Here is a 27,788-nt window from a genome sequence, read left to right on the forward strand (position 1 = left end):
ACACAGCCCCATGTAGCACACAGCACTAATAATACACAGCCCCATGTAGCACGAAGCACTAATAATACACAGCCCCATGTAGCACACAGCACTAATACACAGCACTAATAATACACAGCCCCATGTAGCACACAGCACTAATACACAGCCCCATGTAGCACGCAGCACTAATAATACACAGCCCCATGTAGCACACAGCACTAATAATACACAGCCCCATGTAGCACACAGCACTAATACACAGCCCCATGTAGCACACAGCACTAATAATACACAGCCCCATGTAGCACGCAGCACTAATACACAGCCCCATGTAGCACACAGCACTAATAATACACAGCCCCATGTAGCACGCAGCACTAATAATACACAGCCCCATGTAGCACACAGCACTAATACACAGCACTAATAATGCACAGCCCCATGTAGCATGAAGCACTAATAATACACAGCACTAATACACAGCCCCATGTAGCACACAGCACTAATAATACACAGCCCCATGTAGCACGAAGCACTAATAATACACAGCCCCATGTAGCACACAGCACTAATACACAGCACTAATAATACACAGCCCCATGTAGCACACAGCACTAATAATACACAGCCCCATGTAGCACACAGCACTAATAATACACAGCACTAATAATACACAGCCCCATGTAGCACGCAGCACTAATAATACACAGCCCCATGTAGCACACAGCACTAATAATACACAGCCCCATGTAGCACGAAGCACTAATACACAGCCCCATGCAGCACTAATAATACACAACCCCATGTAGCACACAGCACTAATACACAGCCCCATGTAGCACGCAGCACTAATAATACACGGCCCCATGTAGCACGCAGCACTAATAATACACAGCACTAATAATACACAGCCCCATGTAGCACGCAGCACTAATAATACACAGCCCCATGTAGCATGAAGCACTAATACACAGCACTAAAAATACACAGCCCCATGTAGCACACAGCACTAATAATACACAGCCCCATGTAGCACACAGCACTAATAATACACAGCCCCATGTAGCACACAGCACTAATAATACACAGCACTAATAATACACAGCTCCATGTAGCACGAAGCACTAATACACAGCCCCATGTAGCACACAGCACTGATAATACACAGCACTAATAATGCACAGCCCCATGTAGCATGAAGCACTAATAATACACAGCACTAATAATGCACAGCCCCATGTAGCACACAGCACTAATAATACACAGCCCCATGTAGCACACAGCACTAATAATACACAGCACTAATAATGCACAGCCCCATGCAGCACTAATAATACACAGCACTAATAATACACAGCCCCATGCAGCACTAATACACAGCCCCATGTAGCACTAATAATACACAGCCCCATGTAGCGCTAATAATACACAGCCCCATGTAGCACGCAGCACTAATACACAGTACTAAAAATACACAGCCCCATGTAGCACGCAGCACTAATAATACACAGCACCATGTAGCACTAATAATACACAGCCCCATGTAGCACGAAGCACTAATAATACACAGCACTAAAAATACACAGCCCCATGTAGCACACAGCACTAATAATACACAGCCCCATGTAGCACACAGCACTGATAATACACAGCACTAATAATGCACAGCCCCATGTAGCATGAAGCACTAATAATACACAGCACTAATAATGCACAGCCCCATGCAGCACTAATAATACACAGCCCCATGTAGCATGAAGCACTAATAATACACAGCACTAATAATACACAGCCCCATGTAGCACACAGCACTAATAATACACAGCCCCATGTAGCACACAGCACTAATAATACACAGCCCCATGTAGCACACAGCACTAATAATACACAGCCCCATGTAGCACGCAGCACTAATAATGCACAGCCCCATGTAGCACACAGCACTAATAATACACAGCACTAATAATGCACAGCCCCATGTAGCACACAGCACTAATAATACACAGCACTAATAATGCACAGCCCCATGTAGCACGAAGCACTAATAATACACAGCCCCATGTAGCACACAGCACTAATACACAGCACTAATAATACACAGCACTAATAATGCACAGCCCCATGTAGCACACAGCACTAATAATACACAGCACTAATAATGCACAGCCCCATGTAGCACGAAGCACTAATAATACACAGCCCCATGTAGCACGAAGCACTAATAATACACAGCCCCATGTAGCACACAGCACTAATAATACACAGCCCCATGTAGCACACAGCCCCATGCAGCACTAATAATACACAGCCCCATGTAGCACTAATAATACACAACCCCATGTAGCACGCAGCACTAATAATACACAGCCCCATGCAGCACGCAGCACTAATACACAGCGCTAATAATACACAGCCCCATGTAGCACTAATAATACACAACCCCATGTAGCATGAAGCACTAATAATACACAGCACTAATAATACACAGCCCCATGTAGCACGCAGCACTAATAATACACAGCACTAATAATGCACAGCCCCATGTAGCACACAGCACTAATACACAGCCCCATGTAGCACGCAGCACTAATAATACACAGCCCCATGTAGCACGCAGCACTAATAATACACAGCCCCATGTAGCACGAAGCACTAATAATACACAGCCCCATGTAGCACGAAGCACTAATAATACACAGCCCCATGCAGCACTAAAAATACACAGCCCCATGTAGCACACAGCACTAATAATACACAGCCCCATGTAGCACGCAGCACTAATACACAGCACTAATAATACACAGCCCCATGCAGCACGCAGCACTAATAATACACAGCCCCATGTAGCACACAGCACTAATAATACACAGCACTAATAATACACAGCACTAATACACAGCCCCATGTAGCACGAAGCACTAATACACAGCCCCATGTAGCACGCAGCACTAATAATACACAGCCCCATGTAGCACGAAGCACTAATACACAGCCCCATGTAGCACACAGCACTAATAATACACAGCCCCATGTAGCACGAAGCACTAATAATACACAGCACTAAAAATACACAGCCCCATGTAGCACGCAGCACTAATAATGCACAGCCCCATGTAGCACGAAGCACTAATAATACACAGCACTAATAATACACAGCCCCATGTAGCACGAAGCACTAATAATACACAGCCCCATGTAGCACGAAGCACTAATAATACACAGCCCCATGTAGCACACAGCACTAATAATGCACAGCCCCATGTAGCACGAAGCACTAATAATACACAGCACTAATAATACACAGCCCCATGTAGCACGCAGCACTAATAATACACAGCCCCATGTAGCACACAGCACTAATAATACACAGCACTAATAATGCACAGCCCCATGTAGCACGAAGCACTAATAATACACACGCTAATAATACACAGCCCCATGTAGCACGCAGCACTAATAATACACAGCCCCATGTAGCACGCAGCACTAATAATACACAGCCCCATGTAGCACGCAGCACTAATAATACACAGCCCCATGTAGCACTAATAATATACAGCCCCATGTAGCACGCAGCACTTATGCACAGCACTAATAATACACAGCCCCATGTAGCACACAGCACTAATAATACACAGCCCCATGTAGCACGAAGCACTAATACACAGCACTAATAATACACAGCCCCATGTAGCACACAGCACTAATAATACACAGCCCCATGTAGCACACAGCACTAATAATACACAGCCCCATGCAGCACTAATAATACACAGCCCCATGTAGCACTAATAATACACAGCCCCATGTAGCGCTAATAATACACAGCCCCATGTAGCACGCAGCACTAATACACAGTACTAAAAATACACAGCCCCATGTAGCACGCAGCACTAATAATACACAGCACCATGTAGCACTAATAATACACAACCCCATGTAGCACACAGCACTAATAATACACAGCACTAATAATGCACAGCCCCATGTAGCACACAGCACTAACAATACACACGCTAATAATACACAGCCCCATGTAGCACGCAGCACTAATAATACACAGCCCCATGTAGCACGCAGCACTAATACACAGCCCCATGTAGCACGCAGCACTAATAATACACAGCCCCATGTAGCACGCAGCACTAATAATACACAGCCCCATGTAGCTCACAGCACTAATAATACACAGCCCCATGTAGCACTAATAATATACAGCCCCATGTAGCACGCAGCACTTATGCACAGCCCCATGCAGCACTAAAAATACACAGCCCCATGCAGCACACAGCACTAATACACAGCCCCATGCAGCACTAATACACAACCCCATGCAGCACGCAGCACTAATAATACACAGCCCCATGCAGCACGCAGCACTAATAATACACAGCACTAAAAATACACAGCCCCATGTAGCATGAAGCACTAATAATACACAGCACTAATAATACACAGCCCCATGTAGCACGAAGCACTAATAATACACGGCCCCATGTAGCACGCAGCACTTATGCACAGCACTAATACACAGCCCCATGCAGCACTAATAATATACAGCCCCATGTAGCACACAGCACTAATAATACACAGCCCCATGTAGCATGAAGCACTAATAATACACAGCCCCATGTAGAACGCAGCACTAATAATACACAGCCCCATGTAGCACACAGCACTAATAATACACAGCACTAATAATGCACAGCCCCATGTAGCACGAAGCACTAATAATACACAGCCCCATGTAGCACACAGCACTAATAATACACAGCACTAATAATACACAGCCCCATGCAGCACGCAGCACTAATAATACACAGCACTAAAAATACACAGCCCCATGTAGCATGAAGCACTAATAATACACAGCACTAATAATACACAGCCCCATGCAGCACTAATAATACACAGCCCCATGTAGCACACAGCACTAATACACAGCACTAATAATGCACAGCCCCATGTAGCACGAAGCACTAATAATACACAGCCCCATGTAGCACGCAGCACTTATGCACAGCACTAATAATACACAGCCCCATGCAGCACGCAGCACTAATAATACACAGCCCCATGCAGCACGAAGCACTAATAATACACAGCCCCATGTAGCACGCAGCACTAATACACAGCCCCATGTAGCACGCAGCACTAATAATACACAGCCCCATGCAGCACTAATAATATACAGCCCCATGTAGCACACAGCACTAATAATACACAGCCCCATGCAGCACTAATAATATACAGCCCCATGTAGCACGCAGCACTAATGCACAGTACTAAAAATACACAGCCCCATGCAGCACTAATAATATGCAGCCCCATGTAGCATGCAGCACTAATAATACACAGCCCCATGTAGCATGAAGCACTAATAATACACAGCCCCATGTAGCACACAGCACTAATAATACACAGCCCCATGTAGCATGAAGCACTAATAATACACAGCCCCATGTAGAACGCAGCACTAATAATACACAGCCCCATGTAGCACACAGCACTAATAATACACAGCACTAATAATGCACAGCCCCATGTAGCACGCAGCACTAATACACAGCCCCATGTAGCACACAGCACTAATAATACACAGCACTAATAATGCACAGCCCCATGTAGCACGCAGCACTAATAATACACAGCCCCATGTAGCACACAGCACTAATAATACACAGCACTAATAATACACAGCCCCATGCAGCACTAATAATACACAGCCCCATGTAGCACACAGCACTAATAATACACAGCCCCATGTAGCACACAGCACTAAAAATACACAGCCCCATGCAGCACTAAAAATACGCAGCCCCATGTAGCACGAAGCACTAATAATACACAGCCCCATGTAGCACGCAGCACTAAAAATACACAGCCCCATGCAGCACTAAAAATACGCAGCCCCATGTAGCACGAAGCACTAATAATACACAGCCCCATGTAGCACGCAGCACTAATACACAGCACTAATAATACACAGCCCCATGTAGCACGAAGCACTAATAATACACAGCACTAATAATACACAGCCCCATGTAGCACACAGCACTAATAATACACAGCCCCATGTAGCACACAGCACTAAAAATACACAGCCCCATGCAGCACTAAAAATACGCAGCCCCATGTAGCACGAAGCACTAATAATACACAGCCCCATGTAGCACGCAGCACTAAAAATACACAGCCCCATGCAGCACTAAAAATACGCAGCCCCATGTAGCACGAAGCACTAATAATACACAGCCCCATGTAGCACGCAGCACTAATACACAGCACTAATAATGAACAGCCCCATGTAGCACACAGCACTAATAATGCACAGCCCCATGTAGCACGAAGCACTAATACACAGCCCCATGTAGCACACAGCACTAATAATACACAGCCCCATGTAGCACGAAGCACTAATAATACACATCACTAATACACAGCCCCATGTAGCACACAGCACTAATACACAGCCCCATGTAGCACGCAGCACTAATAATACACAGCCCCATGCAGCACTAAAAATACACAGCCCCATGTAGCACACAGCACTAATAATACACAGCACTAATAATGCACAGCCCCATGTAGCATGAAGCACTAATAATACACAGCACTAATACACAGCCCCATGTAGCACACAGCACTAATAATACACAGCACTAATAATGCACAGCCCCATGTAGCACGAAGCACTAATAATACACAGCCCCATGTAGCACAAATAATACACAACCCCATGCAGCACGCAGCACTAATACACAGCACTAATAATACACAGCCCCATGTAGCACACAGCACTAATAATACACAGCACTAATAATGCACAGCCCCATGTAGCACACAGCACTAATAATACACAGCCCCATGTAGCACAAATAATACACAACCCCATGCAGCACGCAGCACTAATACACAGCACTAAAAATACACAGCCCCATGCAGCACTAAAAATACACAGCCCCATGCAGCACACAGCACTAATAATACACAGCACTAATAATACACAGCCCCATGCAGCACTAATACACAACCCCATGCAGCACTAATAATACACAGCACTAAAAATACACAGCCCCATGTAGCATGAAGCACTAATAATACACAGCACTAATAATACACAGCCCCATGTAGCACGAAGCACTAATAATACACAGCCCCATGTAGCACGAAGCACTAATAATACACAGCCCCATGTAGCACACAGCACTAATAATACACAGCCCCATGTAGCACGAAGCACTAATAATACACAGCCCCATGTAGCACGAAGCACTAATAATACACAGCCCCATGTAGCACACAGCACTAATAATACACAGCCCCATGCAGCACTAATACACAGCCCCATGCAGCACGCAGCACTAATAATACACAGCACTAAAAATACACAGCCCCATGTAGCATGAAGCACTAATAATACACAGCACTAATAATACACAGCACTAATAATACACAGCCCCATGCAGCACTAATAATACACAGCCCCATGTAGCACACAGCACTAATAATACACAGCCCCATGTAGCACACAGCACTAATAATACACAGCACTAATAATGCACAGCCCCATGTAGCACGAAGCACTAATAATACACAGCCGCATGTAGCACGCAGCACTAATAAAACACAGCCGCATGTAGCACGCAGCACTAAAAATACACAGCCCCATGCAGCACTAAAAATACGCAGCCCCATGTAGCACGAAGCACTAATAATACACAGCCCCATGTAGCACGCAGCACTAATACACAGCACTAATAATGAACAGCCCCATGTAGCACGAAGCACTAATAATACACATCACTAATACACAGCCCCATGTAGCACACAGCACTAATAATACACAGCCCCATATAGCACACAGCACTAATAATGCACAGCCCCATGTAGCACGAAGCACTAATACACAGCCCCATGTAGCACACAGCACTAATAATACACAGCACTAATAATGCACAGCCCCATGTAGCACGAAGCACTAATAATACACATCACTAATACACAGCCCCATGTAGCACGCAGCACTAATAATACACAGCCCCATGCAGCACTAAAAATACACAGCCCCATGTAGCACACAGCACTAATAATACACAGCACTAATAATGCACAGCCCCATGTAGCATGAAGCACTAATACACAGCCCCATGTAGCACTAAAAATACACAGCCCCATGTACCACACAGCACTAATAATACACAGCACTAATAATGCACAGCCCCATGTAGCATGAAGCACTAATAATACACAGCACTAATAATACACAGCCCCATGTAGCATGAAGCACTAATAATACACAGCCCCATGTAGCACACAGCACTAATAATACACAGCCCCATGTAGCACGAAGCACTAATAATACACAGCCCCATGTAGCACACAGCACTAATAATACACAACCCCATGTAGCATGAAGCACTAATAATGCACAGCCCCATGTAGCACGAAGCACTAATAATACACAGCCCCATGTAGCACACAGCACTAATACACAGCACTAATAATACACAGCCCCATGTAGCACGCAGCACTAATAATACACAGCACTAATAATGCACAGCCCCATGTAGCATGAAGCACTAATAATACACAGCCCCATGTAGCACACAGCACTAATACACAGCACTAATAATACACAGCCCCATGTAGCACACAGCACTAATAATACACAGCCCCATGTAGCACACAGCACTAATAATACACAGCCCCATGTAGCACACAGCACTAATAATACACAGCCCCATGTAGCACACAGCACTAATAATACACAGCCCCATGCAGCACTAATACACAGCCCCATGTAGCACACAGCACTAATACACAGCCCCATGTAGCACGAAGCACTAATACACCGCACTAATAATACACAGCCCCATGTAGCACGCAGCACTAATAATACACAGCCCCATGTAGCACGAAGCACTAATAATACACAGCCCCATGTAGCACGAAGCACTAATACACCGCACTAATAATACACAGCCCCATGTAGCACGCAGCACTTATACACAGCACTAAAAATACACAGCCCCATGTAGCATGAAGCACTAATAATACACAGCACTAATAATGCACAGCCCCATGTAGCACGAAGCACTAATAATACACAGCACTAATAATACACAGCCCCATGCAGCACTAATACACAACCCCATGTAGCACGCAGCACTAATACACAGCCCCATGCAGCACTAATAATACACAGCCCCATGTAGCACGCAGCACTAATACAGAGCACTAAAAATACACAGCCCCATTTAGCACACAGCACTAATAATACACAGCCCCATGTAGCACACAGCACTAATAATACACAGCCCCATATAGCACACAGCACTAATAATGCACAGCCCCATGTAGCACACAGCACTAATAATACACAGCCCCATGTAGCACACAGCACTAATAATACACAGCCCCATGTAGCACGCAGCACTAATAATGCACAGCCCCATGTAGCACGAAGCACTAATACACAGCACTAAAAATACACAGCCCCATGTAGCACACAGCACTAATAATACACAGCCCCATGTAGCACACAGCACTAATAATGCACAGCCCCATGTAGCACGAAGCACTAATACACAGCACTAAAAATACACAGCCCCATGTAGCATGAAGCACTAATAATACACAGCCCCATGTAGCACGCAGCACTAATAATACACAGCACTAATACACAGCCCCATGTAGCACGCAGCACTAATACACAGCCCCATGTAGCACGCAGCACTAATAATACACAGCCCCATGTAGAACGCAGCACTAATAATACACAGCCCCATGTAGCACGCAGCACTAATAATACACAGCCCCATGTAGCACACAGCACTAATAATACACAGCCCCATGTAGCACGCAGCACTAATACACAGCCCCATGTAGCACGCAGCACTAATAATACACAGCCCCATGTAGCACGCAGCACTAATAATACACGGCCCCATGTAGCACGCAGCACTTATGCACAGCACTAATAATACACAGCCCCATGTAGCACGCAGCACTAATACAGAGCACTAAAAATACACAGCCCCATTTAGCACACAGCACTAATAATACACAGCCCCATGTAGAACGCAGCACTAATAATACACAGCCCCATGTAGCACGCAGCACTAATAATACACAGCCCCATGTAGCACACAGCACTAATAATGCACAGCCCCATGTAGCACGAAGCACTAATACACAGCACTAAAAATACACAGCCCCATGTAGCATGAAGCACTAATAATACACAGCCCCATGTAGCACACAGCACTAATAATACACAGCCCCATGTAGCACGCAGCACTTATGCACAGCACTAATAATACACAGCCCCATGTAGCACGCAGCACTAATACAGAGCACTAAAAATACACAGCCCCATTTAGCACACAGCACTAATAATACACAGCCCCATGTAGCACACAGCACTAATACACAGCACTAATACACAGCCCCATGTAGCACGCAGCACTAATAATACACAGCCCCATGCAGCACTAATAATATACAGCCCCATGTAGCACGCAGCACTAATACACAGCACTAAAAATACACAGCCCCATGTAGCATGAAGCACTAATAATACACAGCCCCATGTAGCACGCAGCACTAATAATACACAGCCCCATGCAGCACTAATAATATACAGCCCCATGTAGCACGCAGCACTAATAATACACAGCACTAATAATACACAGCACTAAAAATACACAGCCCCATGTAGCATGAAGCACTTATACACAGCACTAATAATACACAGCCCCATGTAGCACACAGCACTAATAATACACAGCCCCATGTAGCATGAAGCACTAATAATACACAGCCCCATGCCGCACTAATAATACACAGCCCCATGTAGCACACAGCACTAATACACAGCACTAATAATACACAGCCCCATGTAGCACGCAGCACTAATAATACACAGCCCCATGTAGCACACAGCACTAATACACAGCACTAATAATGCACAGCCCCATGTAGCACGAAGCACTAATAATACACAGCCCCATGTAGCACACAGCACTAATAATACACAGCACTAATAATACACAGCCCCATGCAGCACTAATACACAACCCCATGTAGCACGCAGCACTAATACACAGCCCCATGCAGCACTAATACACAGCCCCATGTAGCACGCAGCACTAATACACAGCACTAAAAATACACAGCCCCATTTAGCACACAGCACTAATACACAGCACTAAAAATACACAGCCCCATGCAGCACTAAAAATACACAGCCCCATGTAGCATGAAGCACTAAAAATACACAGCCCCATGTAGCACGAAGCACTAATACACAGCACTAATAATACACAGCCCCATGTAGCATGAAGCACTAATACACAGCACTAAAAATACACAGCCCCATGTAGCACTAATAATACACAGCCCCATGTAGCACTAATAATACACAGCCCCATGTAGCACACAGCACTAATAATACACAGCCCCATGTAGCACACAGCACTAATAATACACAGCCCCATGTAGCACACAGCACTAATAATACACAGCCCCATGTAGCACGCAGCACTTATGCACAGCACTAATAATACACAGCCCCATGTAGCACACAGCACTAATAATACACAGCCCCATGTAGCACGCAGCACTAATAATGCACAGCCCCATGTAGCACGAAGCACTAATACACAGCACTAAAAATACACAGCCCCATGTAGCACACAGCACTAATAATGCACAGCCCCATGTAGCACGAAGCACTAATAATACACAGCCCCATGTAGCACACAGCACTAATACACAGCACTAATAATACACAGCCCCATGTAGCACGCAGCACTAATACACAGCACTAATAATACACAGCCCCATGTAGCACACAGCACTAATAATACACAGCACTAATAATACACAGCCCCATGTAGCACGCAGCACTAATAATACACAGCCCCATGTAGCACACAGCACTAATACACAGCCCCATGTAGCACACAGCACTAATAATACACAGCCCCATGCAGCACTAATAATACACAGCCCCATGTAGCACACAGCACTAATAATACACAGCCCCATGCAGCACTAATAATACACAGCCCCATGTAGCACGCAGCACTTATGCACAGCACTAATACACAGCCCCATGTAACACACAGCACTAATAATACACAGCCCCATGTAGCACACAGCACTAATAATACACAGCCCCATGCAGCACTAATACACAGCCCCATGTAGCACACAGCACTAATACACAGCCCCATGCAGCACTAATACACAGCCCCATGTAGCACGCAGCACTAATACACAGCACTAAAAATACACAGCCCCATGTAGCATGAAGCACTAATAATACACAGCACTAATAATACACAGCCCCATGTAGCACGCAGCACTTATACACAGCACTAATAATACACAGCCCCATGTAGCATGAAGCACTAATAATACACAGTACTAAAAATACACAGCCCCATGTAGCACGAAGCACTTATGCACAGCACTAATAATACACAGCCCCATGCAGCACTAATAATACACAGCCCCATGTAGCACACAGCACTAATAATACACAGCCCCATGTAGCACGAAGCACTAATAATACACAGCCCCATGTAGCACGAAGCACTAATACACAGCACTAATAATACACAGCCCCATGTAGCACGAAGCACTAATAATACACAGCACTAATAATACACAGCCCCATGTAGCACACAGCACTAATAATACACAGCCCCATGTAGCACACAGCACTAAAAATACACAGCCCCATGCAGCACTAAAAATACGCAGCCCCATGTAGCACGAAGCACTAATAATACACAGCCCCATGTAGCACGCAGCACTAAAAATACACAGCCCCATGCAGCACTAAAAATACGCAGCCCCATGTAGCACGAAGCACTAATAATACACAGCCCCATGTAGCACGCAGCACTAATACACAGCACTAATAATGAACAGCCCCATGTAGCACACAGCACTAATAATGCACAGCCCCATGTAGCACGAAGCACTAATACACAGCCCCATGTAGCACACAGCACTAATAATACACAGCACTAATAATGCACAGCCCCATGTAGCACGAAGCACTAATAATACACATCACTAATACACAGCCCCATGTAGCACACAGCACTAATACACAGCCCCATGTAGCACGCAGCACTAATAATACACAGCCCCATGCAGCACTAAAAATACACAGCCCCATGTAGCACACAGCACTAATAATACACAGCACTAATAATGCACAGCCCCATGTAGCATGAAGCACTAATAATACACAGCACTAATACACAGCCCCATGTAGCACACAGCACTAATAATACACAGCACTAATAATGCACAGCCCCATGTAGCACGAAGCACTAATAATACACAGCCCCATGTAGCACAAATAATACACAACCCCATGCAGCACGCAGCACTAATACACAGCACTAATAATACACAGCCCCATGTAGCACACAGCACTAATAATACACAGCCCCATGTAGCACAAATAATACACAACCCCATGCAGCACGCAGCACTAATACACAGCACAAAAAATACACAGCCCCATGCAGCACTAAAAATACACAGCCCCATGCAGCACACAGCACTAATAATACACAGCACTAATAATACACAGCCCCATGTAGCATGAAGCACTAATAATACACAGCACTAATAATACACAGCCCCATGTAGCACGAAGCACTAATAATACACAGCCCCATGTAGCACGAAGCACTAATAATACACAGCCCCATGTAGCACGAAGCACTAATAATACACAGCCCCATGTAGCACACAGCACTAATAATACACAGCCCCATGCAGCACTAATACACAGCCCCATGCAGCACGCAGCACTAATAATACACAGCACTAAAAATACACAGCCCCATGTAGCATGAAGCACTAATAATACACAGCACTAATAATACACAGCACTAATAATACACAGCCCCATGCAGCACTAATAATACACAGCCCCATGTAGCACACAGCACTAATAATACACAGCCCCATGTAGCACACAGCACTAATAATACACAGCACTAATAATGCACAGCCCCATGTAGCACGAAGCACTAATAAAACACAGCCGCATGTAGCACGCAGCACTAAAAATACACAGCCCCATGCAGCACTAAAAATACGCAGCCCCATGTAGCACACAGCACTAATAATACACAGCCCCATGTAGCACGAAGCACTAATAATACACAGCCCCATGTAGCACGCAGCACTAATACACAGCACTAATAATGAACAGCCCCATGTAGCACACAGCACTAATAATGCACATCACTAATACACAGCCCCATGTAGCACACAGCACTAATACACAGCCCCATGTAGCACGCAGCACTAATAATACACAGCCCCATATAGCACACAGCACTAATAATGCACAGCCCCATGTAGCACACAGCACTAATAATACACAGCACTAATAATGCACAGCCCCATGTAGCATGAAGCACTAATACACAGCCCCATGTAGCACTAAAAATACACAGCCCCATGTAGCACACAGCACTAATAATACACAGCCCCATGTAGCACACAGCACTAATAATACACAGCACTAATAATGCACAGCCCCATGTAGCATGAAGCACTAATACACAGCCCCATGTAGCACTAAAAATACACAGCCCCATGTAGCACACAGCACTAATAATACACAGCACTAATAATGCACAGCCCCATGTAGCATGAAGCACTAATAATACACAGCACTAATAATACACAGCCCCATGTAGCATGAAGCACTAATAATACACAGCCCCATGTAGCACACAGCACTAATAATACACAGCCCCATGTAGCACGAAGCACTAATAATACACAGCCCCATGTAGCACACAGCACTAATAATACACAGCCCCATGTAGCATGTAGCACTAATAATACACAACCCCATGTAGCATGAAGCACTAATAATGCACAGCCCCATGTAGCACGAAGCACTAATAATACACAGCCCCATGTAGCACACAGCACTAATACACAGCACTAATAATACACAGCCCCATGTAGCACGCAGCACTAATAATACACAGCACTAATAATGCACAGCCCCATGTAGCACACAGCACTAATAATACACAGCACTAATAATGCACAGCCCCATGTAGCACGAAGCACTAATAATACACAGCCCCATGTAGCACACAGCACTAATACACAGCACTAATAATACACAGCCCCATGTAGCACACAGCACTAATAATACACAGCCCCATGTAGCACACAGCACTAATAATACACAGCCCCATGTAGCACACAGCACTAATAATACACAGCCCCATGCAGCACTAATAATACACAGCCCCATGTAGCACGCAGCACTAATACAGAGCCCCATGTAGCACGCAGCACTAATAATACACAGCCCCATGTAGCACGAAGCACTAATACACCGCACTAATAATACACAGCCCCATGTAGCACGCAGCACTAATAATACACAGCCCCATGTAGCACGAAGCACTAATACACCGCACTAATAATACACAGCCCCATGTAGCACGCAGCACTTATACACAGCACTAAAAATACACAGCCCCATGTAGCATGAAGCACTAATAATACACAGCACTAATAATGCACAGCCCCATGTAGCACGAAGCACTAATAATACACAGCACTAATAATACACAGCCCCATGCAGCACGCAGCACTAATACAGAGCACTAAAAATACACAGCCCCATTTAGCACACAGCACTAATAATACACAGCCCCATGTAGCACACAGCACTAATAATACACAGCCCCATGTAGCACACAGCACTAATAATACACAGCCCCATGTAGCACACAGCACTCATAATACACAGCCCCATGTAGCACGAAGCACTAATACACAGCACTAAAAATACACAGCCCCATGTAGCACACAGCACTAATACACAGCCCCATGTAGCACACAGCACTAAAAATACACAGCCCCATGTAGCACACAGCACTAATAATACACAGCCCCATGTAGCACGCAGCACTAATAATGCACAGCCCCATGTAGCACGAAGCACTAATACACAGCACTAATAATGCACAGCCCCATGTAGCACGAAGCACTAATAATACACAGCCCCATGTAGCACACAGCACTAAAAATACACAGCCCCATGCAGCACTAATAATACACAGCCCCATGTAGCACACAGCACTAATACAGAGCCCCATGTAGCACGCAGCACTAATAATACACAGCCCCATGTAGCACGAAGCACTAATACACCGCACTAATAATACACAGCCCCATGTAGCACGCAGCACTAATAATACACAGCCCCATGTAGCACGAAGCACTAATACACCGCACTAATAATACACAGCCCCATGTAGCACGCAGCACTTATACACAGCACTAAAAATACACAGCCCCATGTAGCATGAAGCACTAATAATACACAGCACTAATAATGCACAGCCCCATGTAGCATGAAGCACTAATAATACACAGCACTAAAAATACACAGCCCCATGTAGCATGAAGCACTAATAATACACAGCACTAATAATACACAGCCCCATGTAGCATGAAGCACTAATAATACACAGCCCCATGTAGCACACAGCACTAATAATACACAGCCCCATGTAGCACTAATAATACACAGCCCCATGTAGCACACAGCACTAAAAATACACAGCCCCATGTAGCATGAAGCACTAATAATACACAGCCCCATGTAGCACACAGCACTAATAATACACAGCCCCATGTAGCACACAGCACTAATAATACACAGCCCCATGTAGCACGCAGCACTAATAATACACAGCACTAATAATACACAGCCCCATGTAGCACGCAGCACTAATAATACACAGCCCCATGTAGCACGCAGCACTAATAATACACAGCCCCATGTAGCACGCAGCACTAATAATACACAGCCCCATGTAGCACGCAGCACTAATAATACACAGCCCCATGTAGCACGCAGCACTAATAATACACAGCCCCATGTAGCACTAATAATATACAGCCCCATGTAGCACGCAGCACTAATAATACACGGCCCCATGTAGCACGCAGCACTTATGCACAGCACTAATAATACACAGCCCCATGTAGCACGCAGCACTAATACAGAGCACTAAAAATACACAGCCCCATTTAGCACACAGCACTAATAATACACAGCCCCATGTAGCACACAGCACTAATAATACACAGCCCCATGTAGCACGCAGCACTAATAATACACAGCCCCATGTAGCACACAGCACTAATAATGCACAGCCCCATGTAGCACGAAGCACTAATACACAGCACTAAAAATACACAGCCCCATGTAGCATGAAGCACTAATAATACACAGCCCCATGTAGCACACAGCACTAATAATACACAGCCCCATGTAGCACGCAGCACTTATAATACACAGCCCCATGTAGCACGCAGCACTAATACAGAGCACTAAAAATACACAGCCCCATTTAGCACACAGCACTAATACACAGCCCCATGTAGCACACAGCACTAATAATACACAGCCCCATGTAGCACACAGCACTAATAATACACAGCCCCATGTAGCACGCAGCACTAATAATACACAGCCCCATGCAGCACTAATAATATACAGCCCCATGTAGCACGCAGCACTAATACACAGCACTAAAAATACACAGCCCCATGTAGCATGAAGCACTAATAATACACAGCCCCATGTAGCACGCAGCACTAATAATACACAGCCCCATGCAGCACGCAGCACTAATAATACACAGCACTAATAATACACAGCCCCATGTAGCATGAAGCACTTATACACAGCACTAATAATACACAGCCCCATGTAGCACACAGCACTAATAATACACAGCCCCATGTAGCATGAAGCACTAATAATACACAGCCCCATGCCGCACTAATAATACACAGCCCCATGTAGCACACAGCACTAATACACAGCACTAATAATACACAGCCCCATGTAGCATGAAGCACTAATAATACACAGCACTAATAATACACAGCCCCATGTAGCACGCAGCACTAATAATACACAGCCCCATGCAGCACTAATAATATACAGCCCCATGTAGCACACAGCACTAATACACAGCACTAAAAATACACAGCCCCATGTAGCATGAAGCACTAATAATACACAGCCCCATGTAGCACACAGCACTAATAATACACAGCCCCATGTAGCACACAGCACTAATAATGCACAGCCCCATGTAGCACGAAGCACTAATAATACACAGCCCCATGTAGCACACAGCACTAATAATACACAGCACTAATAATACACAGCCCCATGCAGCACTAATACACAACCCCATGTAGCACGCAGCACTAATACACAGCCCCATGCAGCACTAATACACAGCCCCATGTAGCACGCAGCACTAATACACAGCACTAAAAATACACAGCCCCATTTAGCACACAGCACTAATACACAGCACTAAAAATACACAGCCCCATGCAGCACTAAAAATACACAGCCCCATGTAGCATGAAGCACTAAAAATACACAGCCCCATGTAGCACGAAGCACTAATACACAGCACTAATAATACACAGCCCCATGTAGCATGAAGCACTAATACACAGCACTAATAATACACAGCCCCATGTAGCACACAGCACTAATAATACACAGCCCCATGTAGCACACAGCACTAATAATACACAGCCCCATGTAGCACGCAGCACTAATAATGCACAGCCCCATGTAGCACGAAGCACTAATACACAGCACTAAAAATACACAGCCCCATGTAGCACACAGCACTAATAATGCACAGCCCCATGTAGCACGAAGCACTAATAATACACAGCCCCATGTAGCACACAGCACTAATACACAGCACTAATAATACACAGCCCCATGTAGCACGCAGCACTAATACACAGCACTAATAATACACAGCCCCATGTAGCACACAGCACTAATAATACACAGCACTAATAATACACAGCCCCATGTAGCACGCAGCACTAATAATACACAGCCCCATGTAGCACACAGCACTAATAATACACAGCCCCATGTAGCACACAGCACTAATAATACACAGCCCCATGCAGCACTAATAATACACAGCCCCATGTAGCACACAGCACTAATAATACACAGCCCCATGCAGCACTAATAATACACAGCCCCATGTAGCACGCAGCACTTATGCACAGCACTAATAATACACAGCCCCATGTAGCACACAGCACTAATACACAGCCCCATGCAGCACTAAAACACAGCCCCATGTAGCACACAGCACTAATACACAGCCCCATGCAGCACTAATACACAGCCCCATGTAGCACGCAGCACTAATACACAGCACTAAAAATACACAGCCCCATGTAGCATGAAGCACTAATACACAGTACTAAAAATACACAGCCCCATGTAGCACGAAGCACTTATACACAGCACTAATACAGAGCCCCATGTAGCATGAAGCACTAATAATACACAGCACTAATAATACACAGCCCCATGTAGCACGCAGCACTTATACACAGCACTAATAATACACAGCCCCATGTAGCATGAAGCACTAATAATACACAGTACTAAAAATACACAGCCCCATGTAGCACGAAGCACTTATGCACAGCACTAATAATACACAGCCCCATGCAGCACTAATAATACACAGCCCCATGTAGCACGAAGCACTAATAATACACAGCCCCATGTAGCACGAAGCACTAATAATACACAGCCCCATGTAGCACGAAGCACTAATACACAGCACTAATAATACACAGCCCCATGTAGCACGAAGCACTAATAATACACAGCACTAATAATACACAGCCCCATGTAGCACACAGCACTAATACACAGCCCCATGCAGCACTAAAACACAGCCCCATGTAGCACGCAGCACTAATACACAGCACTAAAAATACACAGACCCATGTAGCACGAAGCACTTATACACAGCACTAATAATACACAGCCCCATGTAGCACACAGCACTAATAATACACAGCCCCATGTAGCACACAGCACTAATAATACACAGCCCCATGTAGCACACAGCACTAATAATACACAGCCCCATGTAGCACGCAGCACTAATAATGCACAGCCCCATGTAGCACGAAGCACTAATACACAGCACTAAAAATACACAGCCCCATGTAGCACACAGCACTAATAATGCACAGCCCCATGTAGCACGAAGCACTAATAATACACAGCCCCATGTAGCACACAGCACTAATACACAGCACTAATAATACACAGCCCCATGTAGCACGCAGCACTAATACACAGCACTAATAATACACAGCCCCATGTAGCACACAGCACTAATAATACACAGCACTAATAATACACAGCCCCATGTAGCACGCAGCACTAATAATACACAGCACTAATAATACACAGCCCCATGCAGCACTAATAATACACAGCCCCATGTAGCACACAGCACTAATAATACACAGCCCCATGTAGCACACAGCACTAATAATACACAGCCCCATGCAGCACTAATAATACACAGCCCCATGTAGCACACAGCACTAATACACAGCCCCATGCAGCACTAATACACAGCCCCATGTAGCACGCAGCACTAATACACAGCACTAAAAATACACAGCCCCATGTAGCATGAAGCACTAATACACAGTACTAAAAATACACAGCCCCATGTAGCACGAAGCACTTATACACAGCACTAATACACAGCCCCATGTAGCATGAAGCACTAATAATACACAGTACTAAAAATACACAGCCCCATGTAGCACGAAGCACTTATGCACAGCACTAATAATACACAGCCCCATGCAGCACTAATAATACACAGCCCCATGTAGCACACAGCACTAATAATACACAGCCCCATGTAGCACGAAGCACTAATAATACACAGCCCCATGTAGCACGAAGCACTAATACACAGCACTAATAATACACAGCCCCATGTAGCACGAAGCACTAATAATACACAGCACTAATAATACACAGCCCCATGTAGCACGAAGCACTAATAATATACAGCCCCATGTAGCACGCAGCACTAATACACAGCACTAAAAATACACAGCCCCATGTAGCATGAAGCACTAATAATACACAGCACTAATAATACACAGCCCCATGTAGCACACAGCACTAATAATACACAGCCCCATGTAGCACACAGCACTAATAATACACAGCCCCATGTAGCACACAGCACTAATAATACACAGCCCCATGCAGCACTAATATACAGCCCCATGTAGCACGCAGCACTAATACACAGCACTAAAAATACACAGACCCATGTAGCACTAATAATACACAGCCCCATGTAGCACGCAGCACTAATACACAGTACTAAAAATACACAGCCCCATGTAGCACGAAGCACTTATACACAGCACTAATAATACACAGCCCCATGTAGCATGAAGCACTAATAATACACAGCACTAATAATACACAGCCCCATGTAGCACGCAGCACTAATAATACACAGCCCCATGTAGCACGCAGCCTGTAACTTCAGGAACAAGTACCAGTCACCCTATAAAAACAGACGGAGGAAGATAGTACATTGGTGCCCGGTTCTTAGTCGTGACATTTGTGAAGCTTTGTTCTTTTACATGTACCAATGTATTTAACTAACTAAAGTCCAGACCGAAACCTTTATGAGCATTCTGCAAGCTCATCCCACATAACAGCAGCGTATGGAGGGGGGGTGCAGATAGGGGGACTTAGCAGCGTATGGGGATAGGGGGGGAGATAGGAGACCTAGCAGTGTATGTGGGGGTGCAGATGGGAGGGAAGGTGGCTAGGGGGCCCAGCAGTGTATATCGGGGGTGCTGGTAGGGGGCTTAGCATATGTGTGGGGGTGTGGATGGGGGGGCCGAGCAGCGTATGCTGGGGGTGTGGATGGGGGGGCCGAGCAGCGTATGCTGGGGGTGTGGATGGGGGGCCGAGCAGCGTATGCTGGGGGTGTGGATGGGGGGGCCGAGCAGCGTATGCTTGGGGTGTGGATGGGGGGGCCGAGCAGCGTATGCTTGGGGTGTGGATGGGGGGGCCGAGCAGCGTATGCTTGGGGTGTGGATGGGGGGGCCGAGCAGCGTATGCTTGGGGTGTGGATGGGGGGGCCGAGCAGCGTATGCTTGGGGTGTGGATGGGGGGGCCGAGCAGCGTATGCTTGGGGTGTGGATGGGGGGGCCGAGCAGCGTATGCTTGGGGTGTGGATGGGGGGGCCGAGCAGCGTATGCTTGGGGTGTGGATGGGGGGGCCGAGCAGCGTATGCTTGGGGTGTGGATGGGGGGGCCGAGCAGCGTATGCTTGGGGTGTGGATGGGGGGGCCGAGCAGCGTATGCTTGGGGTGTGGATGGGGGGGCCGAGCAGCGTATGCTTGGGGTGTGGAGGGGGGGGCCGAGCAGCGTATGCTGGGGGTGTGGAGGGGGGGGGCCGAGCAGCGTATGCTGGGGGTGTGGATGGGGGGCCGAGCAGCGTATTTTGGGGGTGTGGATGGGGGGCCGAGCAGTGTATGTGGGGGTGCAGATGGGAGGGAAGGTGGATAGGGGGCCCAGCAGTGTATATCGGGGGTGCTGGTAGGGGGCTTAGCATATGTGTGGGGGTGTGGCTGGGGGGCCGAGCAGCGTATGCTGGGGGTGTGGATGGGGGGGCCGAGCAGCGTCTGCTGGGGGTGTGGATGGGGGGCCGAGCAGCGTATGCTGGGGGTAAGGATTTCACACCTTCTTCTGGAGTGTCATATAACCTGCTACACCATATTAAACTGTATTTTCTCCTTTTGCATGTACCAATGTATTGAACGAAGGTCCAGAACTCTCACTATATCTGTACTTATACTATGGGGGAGGAAGTGAAAGAAGACGTAGAACATACATCACCGGGAGAGTAGCCGTTACCAAGGCCGGGTGCTGGACGATTACCTGAGCACAATAGGGCAGGTGGGAGCCAGTGGCGCAGACGCAGTCTCTCGGTACTTTTAGTGAAACATACAGTGAGAAGTATGGGGGAGGGAATCCGCTGGGACAGAGATTTCTCCTACGCGCTGTCAGTGTATGCACATTTGAATACACCCATGTGATGTTTCCTAAAGTTGCAAAGCGCAAAAAGATCACGCCTCAACTGCGTTTCACATGTGGATTGCGGTAAATATGCCGCATGGTGATTATCATGCAGCATGGCCATGGCGTTGTTAGATTTTTATCGCTGTTCCACACAATGCATGACATCCACTTATTAAGATACTACACTTCCAGTAGAGTTACACGGAGCCAGCAGGCCAAGGTTTGCTTCGTAGCCGGCCAGCCCAGTCTGTGAAAGCCAGAGAGCACAAAAAGGGATTCAGACTTAAAGATATCCACATTGGTCCAGAGGGTCCTCACCACATCCAAAGAGGCCTCCTGTAGCGACGAATCGGTCACTGAAAGGCTGGAACCACATTCTCCTAGTTGATGTAGAACAGAGTAACTACCTTCTAAAGGTAGCCTACCTATCCTTGTAAGAACGACACGGCCCGAGTGAAAGGCCAGAAACTGAGAGCGATACGACAGCGCGCTCAAGTCTGACACTCTCCAGGGCGATACGATGGCCAGAAGGAATACAGTCTTCCACTTCATCCAGCAAACAGACTCCAAGGGCTCAAAGGGAGAAGACTGAGGAGCCCGAAGCACTAAAGACAAGTCCATAGAGCCAACGCAGGAACAAATGGGGGCTGTACGTGGAGAACACCCAGAAAGATATTTCAGACATTAGGCAACAACACAATCTGTCTTTGAAAGAGTACCAAAAGGGCAGAAACCTGAACCTTCAGGGACAAAAGAGGCAGAATCAAATCTAGACCTGCTTGCAGGAGGGAGAGAACTCAGGAGAGTTGAAAAGACCTGGGGATAAATTTACTAAAGTGAGAGTTTTTAGAAGTGAGTTTTAGAAGAAATGTTGCCCATAGCAACCAATCAGATTCTAGCTATTAACATTTAACTAGCACCTTCTAGAAGATAATAGCTAGAATCTGATTGGTTGCTATGGGCAACATCTCTTCTAAAACTCACTTCTAAAAACTCTCACTTTAGTAAATTTATCCCGTAGTGTTAAGGCCCCTTGAGATCCAAGGACAAGGTCTAAGCACCAAGGAGACCCTAAACACTGTAGGGTCATAGCCTCTGGGGGACCACCATTGGAAGAGTGTCAAACTGTGATAGATGCAGGCTTATTCGCCCCGAGCATCGTCAGGACCACAGAGCGAGAGAAACCTTTGGCTCTTAAGAGGGATGACTCAAGAGCCACGTCGTCAAAGACAGACTAGTTAAGTCCGGGTATAAGCAAGGGCCCTGTGCTAGTAGATCCTGCCGTAGAGAAAGTGGAAACGGAGTGTCTATGGAGAGACTCCGTAGGTCGGTGAACCAATGTTGCCTGGGCCAGGCCGGGGCTATTAGTATCACCGTGCCGCCTTCTTGCTTGATCTTTCGAAGCACCCTCGGAAGGAGGGAGATCGGAGAACAGTACCTACGCAGCTTGTGGCTGTGTCGAGACGCCAGCAAGTCGATGTCCGGAAGGCCCCAGAGATTAATCAGAAGCTGAAAGACGTCCGGATGAACAGCCCATTGCCTGAGTGAATGTCCTGGTGGCTTAGAAGTCCGCTTCCCAATTCTGGATACCCAGAATGAAGACCACAGACGAGCCGGAAGATGACACTCTGCCCAGCTGAAAATGCGGCTGACCACCTTCATGGCGCCACAACTGCGAGTGCAGCCCTGATGGTTGATTTAGGCAATGGCAGTCACGTTGTCAGACTGAACCTGGACTGGATGATGCTGGAGGTGCAGTAGCCCAGAAGACCGCTTGGAGCTCCAGGATGTTGAACAAAAGGCTGCTCTCCTGAACCATACAATCGACCCTAAAAGGGCTGCTGGCAGGTTACTGCTTACCACCCGCGCAGACTGGCATCGCTGGTGAGCAGAATCCTATCCTGAATTCAAAAGGAGGGGCCGTTGTCCAAGTGGGACACTTGGAGCCACCACAAGAGAGCCGGACCTCTCTAGAGAGGATTATTGACGGTCTCTTGATCTGGTGATGGGATTAGTGCCTTCTGGCCAGAACTTCCATCATGTTTTACAGATATCCATGGCTGACCACAGGTGGTTAAAGCAAATTGACTGAGGTACTATTTACATCATGTGTGCTCAACCAAGGATAACTCAAAGCTCCCCAACAGTTCAGATTTTAGAGGACCACATTTGGGAACCTCTGGGTTAAATGATTTGGAACAGGTGTGTGGAGGTGTAAATGATGCGTGACAGGTATGTGGTGGTGGTGGTGTAAATGATGCTGGACAGGTGCGTGGAGGTGTAAGTGATGGGGGACAGACGCAGTGTTGCCCATGTATCAGGAGAGGACTACAAAAAAAAAATCCTGCATAATGGTAACATGTGAGCACAGGGCACAGTATTGGTGGCTCGTTGACTCTGCTCCTTGGAGTTGAGGGATAATATAGAAGCACAGAAATATCCTTTTTTTTTTTTTTTGAAAGTCGAATAATTATGAACAGGGTATGTATTAAAATCAGGGGGTAGTAATAGGAAAAGTTTGAGCAGTACTTACTGTAAGGGTAGTGGATAGATAGAACAGCCTCCCCACAGAGCTGGTAGAGGCTATAATACAGTTGAGGGATTTAAACATGGCGGAATAGCCATAAGGCTATAGCCCAAAAATAACGAAAAAAAAAAAACGGGAGATCTACTAAGGTATAAGCTAATCAGTGCTAAACTACGGCTTCTATACACTTGTAAGGGTTGGTCGCGGATCCCAGATCTGCTCTAATACTGCACAATCCTAGCGATGGAGGCTTATTGGGTACTACATGCAACAATGAAGAAATCTAGCTCAATGCAACTTGTTCTTTTTGTGTTGTCTTAGTGATGGCTTACCATCGGTGTGTGAGGAACAATCTCTACAGGACGCCAAGAGAGATCATCCAGAGATCACAGCCGATTACCTACTGCTCGTCACCCCAATGCCCAAAGAGGCTATGGTCTACGAAGAGGTAGAAATTCTGCCAATGGGTTTTGGAGCAGCACCCAGTGATTCAGAAGATGCCAAGGAGCGTGAGCTGGAATTTGTTCCTGAACCACACTTTGTGGACTATATCTGAGGACTTGCACACAACACCTGAGCATAAATCCAAATACATTACATGGTGGTGGTCAGCTTATAAGAACGGACATACGTTATCTAGCCTTAGTGTGGTGCAAATTGTTTTACCAAGAGACTCCTAAAACCAAGGAGACAAAGCTTTGGCAGTGAAGCCTTTGCAATAACCCAATCTGTAATGACAAAATTAAGAGGTACCCAGTTACCGTATGTGGCACGGTCATTGTCCTGTACTGAAACACTGATTGGAAGTTATTTTATTTCCTGGATACATTTGTGTGGGGTGATGCTCCAGTTACTCTTTCTTAAATAAGAGCTGACCAATTCTCTGATTTAATTAGACAGGTCCTCTTCCGTTACCCAGGTTCCCCTCTACCCACAGTTCTTCCATGTGAGGGGCAGCAAAGGCCCTAGCCCAGTAGGCATCGCACAGTCTCTCCTCTTGCTGGTCCAGCCGGAGAGAAGCAGAGCACGGACTCTGCAATTACCCTCTCTGTGTAAACGAAGGGTGGAATAAAAAAATAACCTGTTTAACAAGAGCACTGGTCTCAATGTAGGTCAGGAAGCGATGAAAACGTTCCAAAAAACCAATCCATCTAAACTCTGTCCTCAGGACCCCACAGATCACGTCTCCCAGGTCACACCTGTGCTCTTGCTGGATGTTTTATGACTAACTGACACATTTTAAAGATTCCACAGGTGGAGCTAATTATTTCACTTGTGATTCTGTGGGGAGACCTGGAAAACATGCACTGTTTGGGGTCCTGGGGACTGACTTTGAGAATTGTGATTTAGAGAGAAGCTCTTTGAGGAGCAATAGGAGGTGACAAATTATATTCTAGATTCCATGGTTTGCAGGTTGTTTTCTGTATCTTTTGCTGGAACTCAGATTGTTAATATTCTCATGCGCTGATTAAACTATTTTAATAAGGCAGTGCAATCCGTGTCTTTGTTTATACCGTGTGAATAAGCGCAGGCGTGTTGTGTACCAATTACCCACAGTGCTTGAAGAAAAATGAAAATGGAAATAGTTTCACCCTATAGAATCTTATTTTATACCTTACATAACAATGATCTTATAGGGTGCAAAGACCACAAGGAATCTATGGGGTCAACTCAATTAAGAGCAAGGTGGGCAAGTTTCAATTGCATAGATACGCCGGCAATAGCCGATAAACTCGCCCCCTCGCGGCCCAATCTCACCCCGGATTCGTGGATTTTTGTATGCAGCCTTATAACAAAAAGAACGGATGCAGCAAATCCTCCTGGAGACGGGGAACATGCACAATAATACACCATGGACGTGTTAATAAGGGAACGACAATTTGTTATAATCCAAGAACAAGATCAAATTCTACCGGCTTCAAAAGCAATAATTATAGACCTGACACTGCGCACATAGGAACGCTTCCCGGAAATAAGCCCACAAACATCACCAGACTCGTAATAAAATCTCAACTAAGGAAGTCGAGGGTCTTCTCTCTTGCTACATAAAACAGCCCATGAATACCCTTCAATTCATTAACACAATGGGCAATAGAAAAATTAAGAGTTATGGTAGACTTACCTTTGTTAACTATTTCTTTGAAGTCCATAGGCTCCACAAGGATACCATGGGGGTATTTGTGGTCGGAGAGGTCCAGGCACCAAACAGTTAAGCTTTAGCTCCCAGGAGGCATCGGTCCTCCTCCAAATATACCCC

General features: G+C 46.0%; 1 protein-coding gene across 2 annotated transcripts in view; it reads left to right on the forward strand.

The window, feature by feature from the left end:
- The window catches only part of DKK3 (dickkopf Wnt signaling pathway inhibitor 3), a 194,901-nt gene extending 167,883 nt beyond the window's left edge, over positions 1–27,018 (forward strand). For both annotated transcript variants that reach the window (XM_088460519.1, XM_088460518.1), the window contains exon 8: positions 25,853–27,018. In XM_088460519.1, coding sequence (XP_088316645.1) covers positions 25,853–26,087 — 235 coding nt within the window. In that variant the 3' untranslated portion in view covers positions 26,088–27,018. The remainder of the gene's footprint in view (positions 1–25,852) is intronic.
- Positions 27,019–27,788: the final 770 nt, after the last annotated feature.

The sequence above is a fragment of the Taudactylus pleione genome, unplaced genomic scaffold (genome assembly GCF_031769625.1).
Source record: "Taudactylus pleione unplaced genomic scaffold, aTauple2 ptg000047l, whole genome shotgun sequence".
NCBI lineage: Eukaryota > Metazoa > Chordata > Amphibia > Anura > Myobatrachidae > Taudactylus > Taudactylus pleione.